General features: G+C 44.0%; 3 protein-coding genes across 5 annotated transcripts; 2 read left to right on the top strand and 1 right to left on the bottom strand.

Moving 5' to 3' along the window:
* Positions 1–225: 225 nt before the first annotated feature.
* si:dkey-66a8.7 (PI-PLC X domain-containing protein 1) lies at positions 226–3,722 on the top strand. The gene is made up of 6 exons (XM_056604006.1): positions 226–1,065; positions 1,172–1,308; positions 1,795–1,923; positions 2,032–2,187; positions 2,300–2,483; positions 2,978–3,722. The coding sequence occupies exons 1-6, from the start codon at positions 900–902 to the stop codon at positions 3,220–3,222; spliced, it is 1,017 nt and encodes a 338-aa protein (XP_056459981.1). The 5' UTR covers positions 226–899; the 3' UTR covers positions 3,223–3,722.
* LOC130393341 (putative GTP-binding protein 6) lies at positions 3,692–9,233 on the bottom strand. The gene is made up of 10 exons (XM_056604005.1): positions 8,585–9,233; positions 8,348–8,485; positions 8,162–8,232; positions 7,209–7,339; positions 6,703–6,773; positions 6,445–6,603; positions 5,819–6,027; positions 5,324–5,472; positions 4,471–4,623; positions 3,692–4,251 (listed from the first exon to the last, which is right to left on the bottom strand). Exons 1-10 carry the CDS (start codon positions 8,958–8,960, stop codon positions 4,122–4,124), a joined length of 1,587 nt encoding a protein of 528 aa, XP_056459980.1. The 5' UTR covers positions 8,961–9,233; the 3' UTR covers positions 3,692–4,121.
* A 389-nt stretch (positions 9,234–9,622) lies between these two features.
* On the top strand, positions 9,623–13,725 carry LOC130393035 (ICOS ligand-like). Of its 3 annotated transcripts, XM_056603602.1 has the most exons (6): positions 9,623–9,715; positions 10,105–10,373; positions 10,503–10,847; positions 11,786–12,070; positions 12,699–12,857; positions 13,331–13,725. In XM_056603602.1, exons 2-6 carry the CDS (start codon positions 10,313–10,315, stop codon positions 13,471–13,473), a joined length of 993 nt encoding a protein of 330 aa, XP_056459577.1. In that variant the 5' UTR covers positions 9,623–9,715; positions 10,105–10,312; the 3' UTR covers positions 13,474–13,725. The 3 variants fall into 3 exon arrangements, with proteins under 3 accessions (XP_056459577.1, XP_056459576.1, XP_056459578.1); XM_056603601.1 differs by lacking the exon at positions 9,623–9,715 and having other exon boundaries at positions 9,844–10,373; XM_056603603.1 differs by lacking the exon at positions 9,623–9,715 and having other exon boundaries at positions 9,845–10,373; positions 13,324–13,725.
* Positions 13,726–13,847: the final 122 nt, after the last annotated feature.

Genomic DNA, 13,847 nt, shown 5'->3' with positions numbered 1-13,847 from the left:
CCATGTTGGCCCTTCCCTTAAAACCAACAAACCCTTTGTTCGATGTTCTCATTCATTTTCATTGTGCTCAGTGAACAGCGTCTTAATATAATAGGATCTGCATTACAGGTTATACGTGTAATTAGTTTAGCCAAGCGTGGGTTGTTGACATGGACAGTTGTGGTATATGAATATTATGAAGCATAAAACACATAACAAGGAAACAGCGCCCTCTGGTGTGTCCAAATAGTAGGAGATAGCGGTGAATCGACGAAAAATCAACCCAGTACCTCGACACACCACCTGGACTACAGTTTGCTGTATTTTGGTTAAAGAGACTGGCTTAAAATACGAGGAGATATATGCCATAATTGGGGTTTAATCTATAATCTTCGTCTCACATAAACGCGCTGGCGCAAGGCGAATAACAACTGGATTTGGGACGTAGGTCAAGATGATTATTTATTTTTGCATTTTTTCCAACAGTGGCCACATCTCTAATCGACCGTTAACCTTTGCACACAAATATAACCTATAACCTGCCATCATCGATACACGATTACGATAGGATTTGCAGATTCTGTAGGAATCAATGAAAATCATTTCTATGATTTTCTATTCGCACAGGGTCTGATTTAGTTGTCATTTTTTCTGAAGCTAATTAAAGTGCAATAACATTATTGGATATAAAGAAGAAGAACAGCCACAGAATAACTTTTGCGATCTATGGGTTGGAGGTCGTTGCTGGGCTTTAACTTTCCACTAGGTGACTTTAACCACTCAGACTACTTCCTTAAACTATGGACCAGGACGCATCTATTTTCTCATTACCATTCTCCCTATAGCTTCACTATGAGAAAGGTATGTCTCGGAAAACCGTGGACTATAACAAAGGGAACTGAATCTCTGAAGTTTTCTTTATGCGAACCAATGGCCTGAACGCTTTCAAACGAGAATGCGCATCCACCATGTCCGACGACAAACACTCTTCCACGGACGGCTTTCTTACCCAGGAGTACGAGGAATGGATGTCCCGTTTACCAGAGGAGCTGTGGGACATCCCATTATCCAACCTAGCCATACCGGGTAATATTATATTATGATCGGTGATAAACCAGTGAGGAAGATCATCACTACAAATACAATTCAAAACTTGTGTTGGATCGAATGTGTTGTGTTGACGTGAGACCAGGCAGCCACGACGCGATGAGCTACTGTCTGGATATGAAGTCCCCCATGGTCCAGTCCCAGCCCATCCTCATCAGACTCCTAGACCGACTGTTCAGGTGCTTCTCGCGGCCCGTGATCCTCAGGTGGGCCACCACGCAGGTAAGACGTGTGGATAATAAGATAAAGTTATAACAAACTTATACACAAGTGGTGGACGTACTTATTGGGGGTCGATCAAGTGACGGCTTAGTTGTTTGTTTCTCAATGTATGTCGTAACATATAAAACAAGCAGAAAAACACTAAGTTTTGTTTTGTGGCTGTGTATTACTATCGCTCTTTAGTTGTAGGTGACAGTGTTCTCACAGAACAGGATCTTTACAACAGCCTTCACTGCTCGGAGCGATGTGTTATCTGTATTATGAGGATGTGCAACGTTAGTATTGTTTCATGCTTGATGATGCAAAAGAAAAAGGATAATGAAGTAATATTGCATGTTCTTTATTTGTAAAAACGTTAATTATGAAAGAGAAGTGAAAACGAAAACGAAATTGCCAAATTGTAACCAGCATAGCCTGTCCTTCACAATAGCTTGTTTGCATATCATCTGATCTGCCTTGTTGAACTGATGGTTATCCCATCTGCAGCATAAAAGCATCGGGGACCAACTTCATATGGGGATCCGATACTTCGACCTCCGCATCGCACGGAAACCTCACGACTCCTCCAACTACCTTTTCTTCACTCACGTCATTTACTCACACCTATCCGTTTTGGTGGGAAAGAGTCAACCTCATCTATATAATATATATTTTAATTGAACACTGCATTTACTCTCCAGTACACTCATACCCCTTTTCTGGCGAACGCCTCACCTTCCATAGGAGACGCTGGCGTCTGTGGCCACATGGTTGGAGTCCCATCCCAGGGAAGTGGTGATCCTGTCTTGCAGCCATTTTGAGGGAATGAGCGCCAAAGTTCATGAGTCCTTCATTCTGTCCCTCAGGAAATTGTTTGGCTCCAAACTCTGTCCCAGGATGGTGGGTTACAGTCATATTTAAACTATAAGTGTCTCTAAACTGACATGGTATCTTTAAAAAGACAACTGTTGTGTGATCAATGAATTGGCCAATTGCTGTCTTGCCCGCACAGGAAGCAGTGCCAACCTTGAGGAGTCTGTGGTCCAATCGTTGGCAGGTACTGCTGTCCTACGAGGACCAATCAGCAGCCAGATATCCCGAGCTCTGGCCAGCCATCCCCTACTGGTGGGCCAATCAGCCGACGGCACAGGGCGTCATCAACTACCTTGACGGGCGGAAAGCCATGGGGCGCCCAGGTGAGTCTCCGGTACATACCTGGTCCCAGCTGAGTGTAGAATATACCTGGCCTAGGTGAGTGTAGAATATACCTGGCCAAGGTGAGTGTAGAATATACCTGGCCCAGGTGAGTCTCGGGTTTGTACCTGGCCCAGGTGAGTGTAGAATATACCTGGTCCCAGGTGAGTGTAGAATATACCTGGCCCAGGTGAGTGTAGAATATACCTGGCCCAGGTGAGTGTAGAATATATCTGGCCCAGGTGAGTGTAGAATATACCTGGCCCAGGTGAGTGTAGAATATACCTGGCCCAGGTGAGTGTAGAATATACCTGGCTCAGGTTCCTACCTGGTCGTTTGCTGTTAGGTTCAGCAAGTGATACAATGCATTAATGTGTTATTGTTTGGGTTAGCTATTTCATAGCTGTGTGTTTCATGTCTTGTTGTCAAATAAGGCTTGTTTGTGTGTGTGGTTCTAATAGAAGGACTGTTTGTGTCTCTCGGCATATCCTAACAGATGGCTTGTTTGTGTCGGGGCTAAACCTGACGACAAACCTGTGCTTCATGGTCCTGGAGTGGGACCAGTCCCTGCGGACGCTGTCCCAGGAGAACTGGGATCAGCTGAGCGTCTGGCTTCAGAAGCAGACCCCCGGCTATTCCCTCCAGAGCCTCAACATCATCGCAGGGGACTTTGTTGGGCCCATCCCCTTCTGTCCCCTGGTGATCGCTCTGAACCAGAGATTTCTCCTGCACACCAAGTAGATGGTTCCATCTTATTCTCTCTTAAACTCTACCCTAAAACTGCCATTAAACCCTATCCTTAAACGATACGGTTTATCCATAGCCTTAAACCCTTTCTGTTAAAGTCTGTCATCAAAGAACAAATGCTTTGTCTACCGTATTTCAACCACTTCCAAAACCCTTCCCTTAAACCCTGTCCTTAATGAACAAAGGTTTGGTCTACAGTGTTTAATGGGTAAAATATATGACGATTGAAATGAGGATGGTGATCATGAAGGAAGTTAATCATGATATAATTGTCTCAATATAATAGAGATATTACTACACTCCTGATGGCCTAAGAATTAGGTAATTTTAAAGTTTTTAACACTAGATGTATTTTATTCAGTTTATCAACCACTTGTAACATGTAATTTAAAAGTTCATATTACATGAAAGATGTGTATAAATGATAGTTTTTATAAACTGTATTCATGTGCCAGCATTAAATAAATGACTATAAACAATAATGTTTGTACCAAATAATTTAGTTTATTTCAAAGAAAAACAAATAAATGAGATGACGCTGAACGTAAATGTATTTTTCTCTCTGTAGCGGAAAGGGAAAATAGCCAGGGGGAATCAAATGGAAGCAGCGTTTGGAAAACACTGCTGTAGGAGTGCGACGTTATCCTGACATCGCTCACGTTTGGCTCAAATTGTTTACAAAACGATATTCTTGAGGGATGGGACGTTTTTCCTATTGGCGAAAGGAGGGTCCGCTCATTAACACCCACGTGTCCCTGTGTCCCCATAATGTCTTTGTGTACCCCAACTATTTAAGACTTGGGAGTAGAGTGCTCCTTTGGAAGAAGACTGAAGCGGTCGTCTCCGCGAGACGGCGTGTGACGTACGGTAGCAGGGGGGACCTTGCGCCGCCTCTAGGATCTGGCCGGGAACATCTTCCTGTAGCGCCCGTATGCCGCCGTGCCGATGATCACCATGACGACTGCCGATCCTTCGTCGGCGTCCACAGTCACTTCCTGTACGGTGGCCTCCCTGTACAGCCAACTAAACCCCCACACACGATTAATAACCGCTATATTATTGCTTTTTTTCTTTGCCTTTGTTATTTTTATTTAAATTATAATATTTTATGATGCGTCTGCTACTTTCCATTGACAATTATATTTTCCATTTACCTGGGCTCGTAATGGTAAAGTTACTAGTACAGCATCATTTGTGATGAAAAAAATCGAAAATCCAAATTAAACTTCAAAACCGACTCGCCTTAATTGGGCTGAGCTGAGGTCTACTTCGAGGTTCAAGATGAGCTTCCCGGTGGACCGGACCACCTCGTCCTCCAGGATCGCCTTCAGCCGGTCCAGACCCTGCTCCGTCAGCGCCGACACAGCCACGGTCTCAGGCTCTGTGGGGTGGTAGCTGAGCACCACAGAAACACCATTACCAACCACCCCCCACGTTAGCTCCATGTAGGATCAATATTCGTCTGGTACTTTACCTGTTTAACTCGTTGCACCCCAAGTTTTACAGGATGCCTTCAGGTAGACCGGTTTTCAAACTCACAACGTTTACGCCCAACACTCTAACCACTACTACCCTATCACTAGAGCCACATAACATAACATAACATAACCCATTCTGTGTTCCTTCACCAGATTTTTTCTTGCCTTCTTGGGGTCTACTGCTAGGGGGCTGTCATAAATATATGGCCTGTTAAGCCCTTTGAGACTTTAATTGCGATTAAGTGATATACTAATACCATTTTTATTGAGTTAATTTCAATATTTTTCCAGTTAACGGTAGCGTGGGCATATAATATAAAGGCTGAGCTGTGGGAATTTTGTTCTACATACACTACAGCTCAAGCATTCAATGCTAGATGACGTTTAAATCAATCATCATTCAAAAATTGATTTGCTACAGATGTTCCGCAGACAGGAATTATCCAGGGGTACCCACCTGCAAGATGTTCTTTAAAAAGGTCACATATTATACCCTCAGCTGCGAGTGTGATTAGCCATCACAGTTTCAAAACGGCCTGTAATGGCTCATCACACTCACACCTGATGGTATAATATGTCACCTTAAAGCAACGCTAGCAAAGAGAAGTGGTTCTTACTCGTTGACCAGGTCGATCTTGTTGTGGACCTCGATCATGGAGCTCATCAGGCGGTCTGGGATCTGCAGACTTTTCAGGACGTTGAGGACGTTCACCTTCTGGTTCACCGTCTCCGGGTGGCTGATGTCTCGCACGTGCACTATGAGGTCCTGGAACATGCACGGAAACACGAGGGAACCATGGTTACGCATCGGCCACTTCTTATTAATGAGCCACTACGCTATGGAAGGAATTTGTGTTTGCTGCCAACTATAGGTCAGGATCTGGAATGCGTGGTACCCTTTAAACAAAAGATTTGCACAGCAAAACCTGAATTTGCCAAACAGGGAATGTTCATGGGACTTTTGTGTCTTTTCGGAGATGAAAGTGAAGAAAGAGACAGGGAATGAAATGTATCACAGAACCACAGATCAGAATCAAACCTGCATCTCTACCAGGCTTTTTGCCAACGTGGTGGGCAGCACACTAGCTACGTTTCCAACCGGGAGGCGGTACCGAGTGTTTGACGTCCTCCAGGGTGGCCGAGAAAGAATCGATGAGCTGGTGGGGCAGCTGGGACAGGAAGCCGATGGTGTCCACGTAGAGCACGGTCATGTGATTGGGCAGCTGGCCGGCGTGCACCGTCACGTCCAGCGTAGCGAACAGCTGGTTCCTGGGCTGGAGGGCGCGGTCCCCGGTCAGTGCTTTGATCAGAGTGGTCTTTCCTGTCCCCGAGAAGAAGAGTATTCAATGTCCGCGAACGGGGAGACAGATGTTTGCTATTTCATTGATTGGCAGCTGTAGCAGGATATATTTTGCTTAAAGTTATTAGGCTGTGAGTCCGTACTATCATTTTAGATTTAGTCATTAAGCAGGTAGAAGGGGTGGGCATCTTTCTCAATGGCTGAGGACCTTAAAGGGATTGAACCCAGTAACTCTATTCTGGGAAGAAATGCTGAAATACCTAAAATACCGTCCATAATAAAGGGATAAAGTTAAAAGACAGTCCACCTCCTTCACCATTTTCAAAAAATACCTACTTTATTTGGTTAGGATCCCTGTGATTTCTAGTCAAGATTTAAATGACCAAATAGAGTGAGTTTATCCTGTGTTTTCATAGCGGTCTGTCTTCAGCCTCTCACCACAGTTGGTGTATCCCATCACCGAGACGACTGGGAAGTCTTTGTCTTTCCTCTGGGAGCGCAGCAGGTTTCTCTTCCTTCGAAGCTGCTCGAGGGCCACGCGGATCTTCGTTTCCCGCTCTTTCAGTTGTCTCTGTTGGAACTCCTGCAGCGTCTCGCCTGGGGAAGAAGGTGACCATGAATAAAGCTTTCGCACGATACAATAATTTCACACTTCCTTATTTACCCCAGAACCGATCAATAAGAAGCAAAACATACCTGAGCCGCCGATGTATCTGTTACCGCCGCCCTGCTGGTCAAAATTTGCTATTTCGTTTCTCAGGCGAGATCTGTCAAGGTCATGAATTTCCAATCCGTTATTCATCAAGAATTAATAACGCGTACATTAAAGGCAATTACAATTACAACAAAAAAGACTCCGAGACAAAAAGCTAAAGGGAGCAAAAATACAAAAAATATAACTAGATAAAAATACTGTGGCCCCTCAAATCCCATTCATAAGCCAACAGTGGTATCAGCTCATGGGCACAGCTAGGGGTGACTTGTTCTAGGGCACCTCATCACTCAGAATGCGTCAAGGGATTGACAAGCAACCTTTTAGCTGGCAGATTACTCAATAATATATTAATCTTAATGAATGGCATTTTATCTACAATACTTTTAGTGAATACATTCCTTACATTGGGAGGCCCCAGTGCCAGTGGGATTCAAACCCCTGGTAGTGTTAATGCCTTGCTTTAGCAGTTGAAAGGCCACCTCCCTACCTGAGCAGGGGGATCTCCGCCAGAGAGATCTGTAGCTTCGCCTCACGCGTCCGTGCGTTGCGGCGGAATATGTGGAGGACCACCGAGTAGCGATCCAGGACCTTCACACCCCAGGCGTCCTCAAACTCTTTCTGTAACAAACATATAGCCCTCCTTAGACTCTCTGTAACAAACATATAGTCCTCCTTAGACTCTCTGTAACAAACATATAGCCCTCCTTAGACTCTCTGTAACAAACATATAGCCCTTATACTCTCTGTAACACAGAGATAGTCCCCGTTAAACTCTCTGTAACCAACATATAGTCCTCCTTAGACTCTCTGTAACAAACATATCGTCCTCCTTAGACTCTCTGTAACAGACATATAGTCCTCCTTAGACTCTCTGCAACAAACATATATTCCTGCTTATCCCTCTGTAACAAACATATAGCCCTCCTTAGACTCTCTGTAACAAACATATAGCCCTCCTTAGACTCTCTGTAACAAACATATAGTCCTGCTTATCTCTCTCTGTAACAAACATAGTCCCCCTTAAAGTCTTTCAAGTTGTATAGTCCTCCTGTGTGTTACAGGGAGAGTTTAGGTCCTGTAACAAACATGTAGTTTGAAGAAGAATATGTCTTCACACTCACTCCGTCACACAACAACACAGGCCCCTCAAACAATCTCTCTCGAAAACCCACTGCAACACAAGTACATGTCTTAAAATCTCTATCTAAAACACAAAAGTAGTCCTCAAACGGCATCAAGATTCAACACAAGAATATGTCTACACACTCACTCTGTAACACAAGAAAACAGAGCCCTCAAACAATCTCCACACCACAATATAGTCCTCAAACTGCACTAGAAACACACAGACAGTCCTCAAAACTCACTCTATAACCCAGTGTCTTTAAACCGAGACTCTGACCCAAACCCCTCTTTAATGACGGTGATAAATCCCAATACCTCAGATGAAGGAGAAAGTCGCTCCACGTTCACAAACACGGCAGTGATCCCTGGGGTTTGCCTAATCTTTTCTGGGGGTAAAAAAATAATACTTGAGTTGACATGAAATCACATAGATAGCTATAGTTAACTACTTATTCAATTATTACAAGTATGGTCCCAGTGAAATAGTCATATTGATGTTACCTGTGAGAAACTGGAAGTTCCCTTTGCCAAAAATCGTCCTTTTCTCTGGCGTCTTAGTGGAGAGGATGATCTTGTCCACGACCCTCCAGTTTTCCAAGGTGTTCACCAGACCAACGGCCTCGTCCACCATCAGCTCCGCTGCAAAGCACCCTTAGAAATTATTCAGCTATCATCGGGACAGAAAAAAATCTCAAATTCACAATCATGTAATGTTATGGAGTCTTGTATCGTGGTCACCCGTTGTGAGATACTGCTTTCTGCTTCCCCATTTCACATCGGGGTGAACAATGAAGATCCTGTGTTCTCCGTCTCCGATGACTTTGGGAACCTGTTGATGGAACAGCTCGTCTACCTCGGCTTCATCAATCAGATCTCCATCTTCATCCTCATCATGGTCTTCTGTGTGGCAAGTATGACGTCCACCGGGGTTGTCGCTATGCTTGAATTGTCTGGCAGACAGCGTTAGAGATCTGTCCTGGTTGTACGATAAACAGTTTTGTGTAGCGACCCTATAAAATGGGGGCTTCTGATATCTCCAGGACACAGTCGTCAGCTTCTGGCTTGTCTGTAGAAAGCCTGGCCACAGCTTCCTTGCCAAATTATGTATAGTCATGGTGTGGTCTTTAACTGGTGTCTTGGTGAAGATATAGATACATAATTAACAGAAATACTCTGCCTGTACCAGTTTAAAAGGTACAGATATGAATGCGTTATCTGCTACAAACCGTAGCAGAAAAAAAAAAAAAAAGTTCATCGAAGACGAAGGACCCTAGTGTCAGACACTGGTGTCCTGGGATGGTAAACATGCTTTAATTTGTCAACCTTCCAACCATTCCCTTCTTCACGGGTTCTACGGTAACACAAAGGAGGCCCCCAACCCGCGTCTGCCATCTAGTGGATTCACACGATATTTAGAGAATTCTATTGCCGGATACATTTCCAGACATAGAGATTTTTCGAATGTTCTATATTTTTGCGTAGTAATGGACATAATGTGCACAATAAAAAATAAAATAAATAAATAAATATACATAAAAGCAGTTGTAAATGGACATTAAATAAGAAATCAAAGATGCATATTTTAGGAAAATAGCACTACTTTCTAAAATAAGTACAAAAAAGTATAAAGTACAATGTCATGTGTAGGTGTACAAGTTGCAGGGGAGGCAGACTACGGGGAGAGAGGTATATGGGTTTTTATTTGAGTCTAGATTCATATTTTTTTGAGCAACTGTTAAACCAGAAGGGCAGGTGCACAGACGCCAAATCGAACTAGCCTATTTATAATGCTGCCCCACCAGTTGGACCGCTAACATTGTGTACCAGATGAAGTGGCGGACGTCGATCCGGTTGTCAGCCGGTTTTCCTGTAAGAATTTTTTTATTGTTCAGGTGAGCCAGGGAGACAGTGTACGCCTCCGCTTACCTCATTCATGATGCTACAATTGAGCGTTATTTCAGAGAGGAAGGACGGGGTTACAGCTACATCAGTGCAGTATAGAGAAGCGGGAAAGAGGGAGGGACTTCTGACAGAGGGGTATCCATATCCGTTACATGTTTTGGATATTGATTTGTCAAATTCTTGATCGAAAAACGCCATATTATTTTCCTTCTAGTTATTGTTCTCTGTCGTGTTCTTATTATACTCGCTCCGGGGACTGGTAACTGGCGTACTCAGCTCACCGGAAGTAGGAGACAAGATATTGCGTTCCGATAGACCGGGATAACTCTATAATTCATGATCCTCTCTCATTCTAGCCTTTGCAGGTCTTAACCTGTCAAGGAATTCCTTGTTTGGTGGTGATGCATGATGGACAAGATAACAGGGCGTGAAGATCATGCCGGGAGAATCGAAGGAGCCTAATTAAACTATTATTTATGTTTTTTCATTGACGACTAGTCCTTTTGGCTACGGTTCGTTGGAATTGTCCAGTCACCCAAATGCGCCTTAGTGCCCAAAGTGGAAATGCGTGTTTTCTGGAGCACCACACTCTTTATTGGACTCTTGAATCACTGCGCCTGTTATGGTAAGAAACCGCTTTAAAAATACACATTTTGAGATACGCATTCCTAATCATCTCCATGATGAATAAGACCAAGCTTCCTTAGAAACTATGCCTAACTAGCACCTTTTTCTTTCTCCCTTTCAATGACAGAAGAGAAAGAGAATTGTATTGTCGGCGTGGTCGGAGAACCCATCACGTTGCCGTGCTTCTACAGCGGGCACGAACTCAACACTTTGAACTTCTCCGTGGAGTGGAGGAGAGACTCCCAGGTGTTGTTGCGGTCCGTGTGGGAAGAGGCCGAACGCGTGGAGCAGTGGCCGACGGCGGACACCAACACCTCACGACTCTCGGATGACGTGCTAGAGAACGGGGACTTCTCCCTTGAGCTGTCCGCCGTCCTGCCCTTAAGACAAGCCCAAACGTTTCACATGTTTCTGGTCAGAGAGGGTGAAGCACGACGCTCCCCGCTTTGCACCGTGTGTCTCAGGACAGCAGGTAAGGTGAAGGAGCGATAGCATAATACATATTATATTATGTTTAACTTGAAGGTCTTGGAGTCACTAAATACAGGTCTATATTTCCTTGAGTTTGACTAAAACATTTTAATGTATCACTCGACTGATAAAATAAGCAACTAGCCTACAATACTAATAATTACATATTACTAATATAACAGCAATCATTTCATTATCAGCAAAGTCTTAAACATGCACCTGGTTCTTATTCGTAACGGGAAGGTGAGTATAATCTTTCAAGTTGATGCAAGAAATTGGATGCTTTAAAGATGATCATATGAAGCAAGACTTAAAAAGAGGATTGCGGTTATCCTGGCTTCTGTGTATCATAATATAATTGGTGTCTTTCCACAAACGCAAATGTTTCTTCGTTTTGCAAAGTCAGTCGTGATTTCCGTAACAAGGACAACATGATGCCTCACCTTCAAATCCTAAAATATACAGAGTTAAAACAACTTGATCTTAAGGTTAGCCAAATCGTGTGTCGTGTATGTCCAGTCAGACAACTTTTCTGTGTGTTCTTGTACTGTCCAGTGTGAGCCAAATCACCAAAATGAATTCCAGACGATTTGTGTCGTTTGGCAATAATAAAGACTTGAACTTGAATGGCAAGGCTGCTAACGTTTTAATGTCTGGACCCACCTCTTGAGGGCTTTTGGCAAAGTACCCACAATTTTTTTTCCCCATATTGGGGTAATTGATCATTACCATATCATAAAAAGCCCCTACAGTATGTGAAGATACTTTTAAATTAATCTAAGTAAGGCAAAGAGTATTTTACTAATCCTGAGGAATGAGTAAAATACTCACAATTGCCTGACTCAAGACAGAATAACAACACAAACAGAAAAGCAAGCAACGCAAGTACGCCACAGTGAAATGAGTACAATAGTCATAATCCAAACCGTGCTACCCCAGCTAGCTTCACCCCTCCCTCGGTCCAGAGGCTGGACCCTCCAGAGGCCAACCAGACCACCTTCCTGTGTCGCTCTGTGGGGGGCCACCCCGAGCCCACTGTCCACTGGCTGATCAACGGGACCTGGGCGCCGCCGGGTGCCTCGGTGACCTCCTCCACCGCGCCCATGGCTAACTCCAGCCTGCACAGCATCATTAGCCTGCTGCTGGCCGACGTCTCCCCCCAGACCACCGTGACGTGTTCGGTGGAGGTCCCCTCGCTGAACGAAACCCTCAACGCCACAAGCTGTGAGTGCCGGGCTGTGGCTGTGTCTCGGTCTGTCCGTCTGTTGTCTGTGGCTCGCTCTGTCTAGTCTGTCCGTCTGTTGTCTGTGTCTCGCTCTGTCTAGTCTGTCCGTCTGTTGTCTGTGTGTCGTTCTGTCTAGTCCGTCTGTCTGTTGTCTGTGTGTCTTTTTGTCCAGTCCGTCTGTTGGTCTGTGTGTCAGTTTCTGTATGTATCTCTCTATATATCTGACAGCTTTCAAATCTGTAAGTATCTCCATCTTCCTGCCAGTCTGTCTGTATATCAATATGACAGCCTATGTCTGATTATCTTTATCTCCCCGTCCTTCTCTCTCTGTACATCTATCTATCTATTTCTGTTTACCTGTCTGTCTGTCTGTCTATTTAGTGTGTCTATCAGTGTGTCTATCCATCTAGTCGATGTGTGTCTGTCCAGCTGTCTCGCTGTCTGTGTCTACCAGCTATCTGCCTGTCTATCTGTCTAGTCAGTTTGAATGTCTGTGTCGTAATGTCAGTCCTTCTGTCTGTCTATCCGTCTAGCCAACGTCTATCTCCTCAGTGTGTGAGTGTGTGTGTGTGTGTGTGTGTGTGTGTGTGTGTGTGGTTCTGAGCTGGTTCTCTCCCATCCTACCAGATGGGGTGAAGGTGAGCCCAGTGGGGAGTCGGGCGTCCGGGGCTCTCTGGGTGTTCAGCACAGCTCTGTGTGCGGCCGTGGCGGTGCTGGTGACGGCAGCCATCGTCTACCAGGTGCTAGTGGACCGGGGCCACAAGGAGCTCAGGAAGACACACAGAGGTGGGGATGAAGAAGACCATGGTTTGGTTGTGATTCGTAACTTTGTGGAATTTATTTCTGAAATTGCGATTACTATGAAGTAATTTAGCTGACACTTTATCCAAAATGAATCTAATGCAGGGATGCCTACAGGTAGACTGATTGGGACAGTGGGGTTTGAATCCCGAAGGTTTTTGGCCGGAAGTCAAACACCATAGTCAAACACTACTTGCTTGGTTACTAATCGGAATTTGCCGTAATGAACCACCCAAGTTCACATTATAATTTACCGGTCCATTGTATCGGCAACTTAATAACAACATCAGCCTTAGCTCTACATCGAAACTGACCCTCTCTATTTTAAGTATCTAAAAAAACAAAATACCTGTACTTAAAGTGTGCCAAATACCTCCTGGGTAGTTTAGACCTGATTCGTGAAAGGTGTTTTTTCTGTATGAATTGATATTTTATCTCCTGTGTTCACCAGGATACAGGTACAATTTTTCAGGCTCGTCGGAAGCAGTGGGCGTCAGTCTGGAGCACTCAGATGGATCAGACTCCAACAACGAGACAGATGGGTGAATGTCTGGTGGCCCCTCCACTAAACTCAACCCATGAAACACACACTTTGTTGTAAATATGTACATGTTGAGGAGTCTACTTTGTTGTAAATATGTACATGTTGAAGAATCTATCGCAATACAGCAAACTGTACTTAAATCTGTATGAGGACAATTCCGTTAATTGACACTTGCATTATGATGCTTTTCAAGTCTCCCACACTCAAAGGACTTGTGTCTCCTGATTGATGTACAGATCAAATTGTGTCACTTTTCTCAGTGTTTAAACGTTCAATAAATTAATATAAAAAGGAATGTTGCATTACTTATCATGTGAATAATTGTATAATGATTACGATATACTAAAAAACTGATTAAAAACTGTTTTAGCTCTGATAGAAAAGTACTAAAATAGCTAAAAAATAATGTATTGTAAAGGAAAAGTAAAGCA

Source organism: Gadus chalcogrammus, chromosome 12, assembly GCF_026213295.1.
Source record: "Gadus chalcogrammus isolate NIFS_2021 chromosome 12, NIFS_Gcha_1.0, whole genome shotgun sequence".
In the NCBI taxonomy this organism is placed as follows: Eukaryota; Metazoa; Chordata; class Actinopteri; order Gadiformes; family Gadidae; genus Gadus; species Gadus chalcogrammus.
This window is presented reverse-complemented; position numbering and strand designations above follow the sequence as displayed.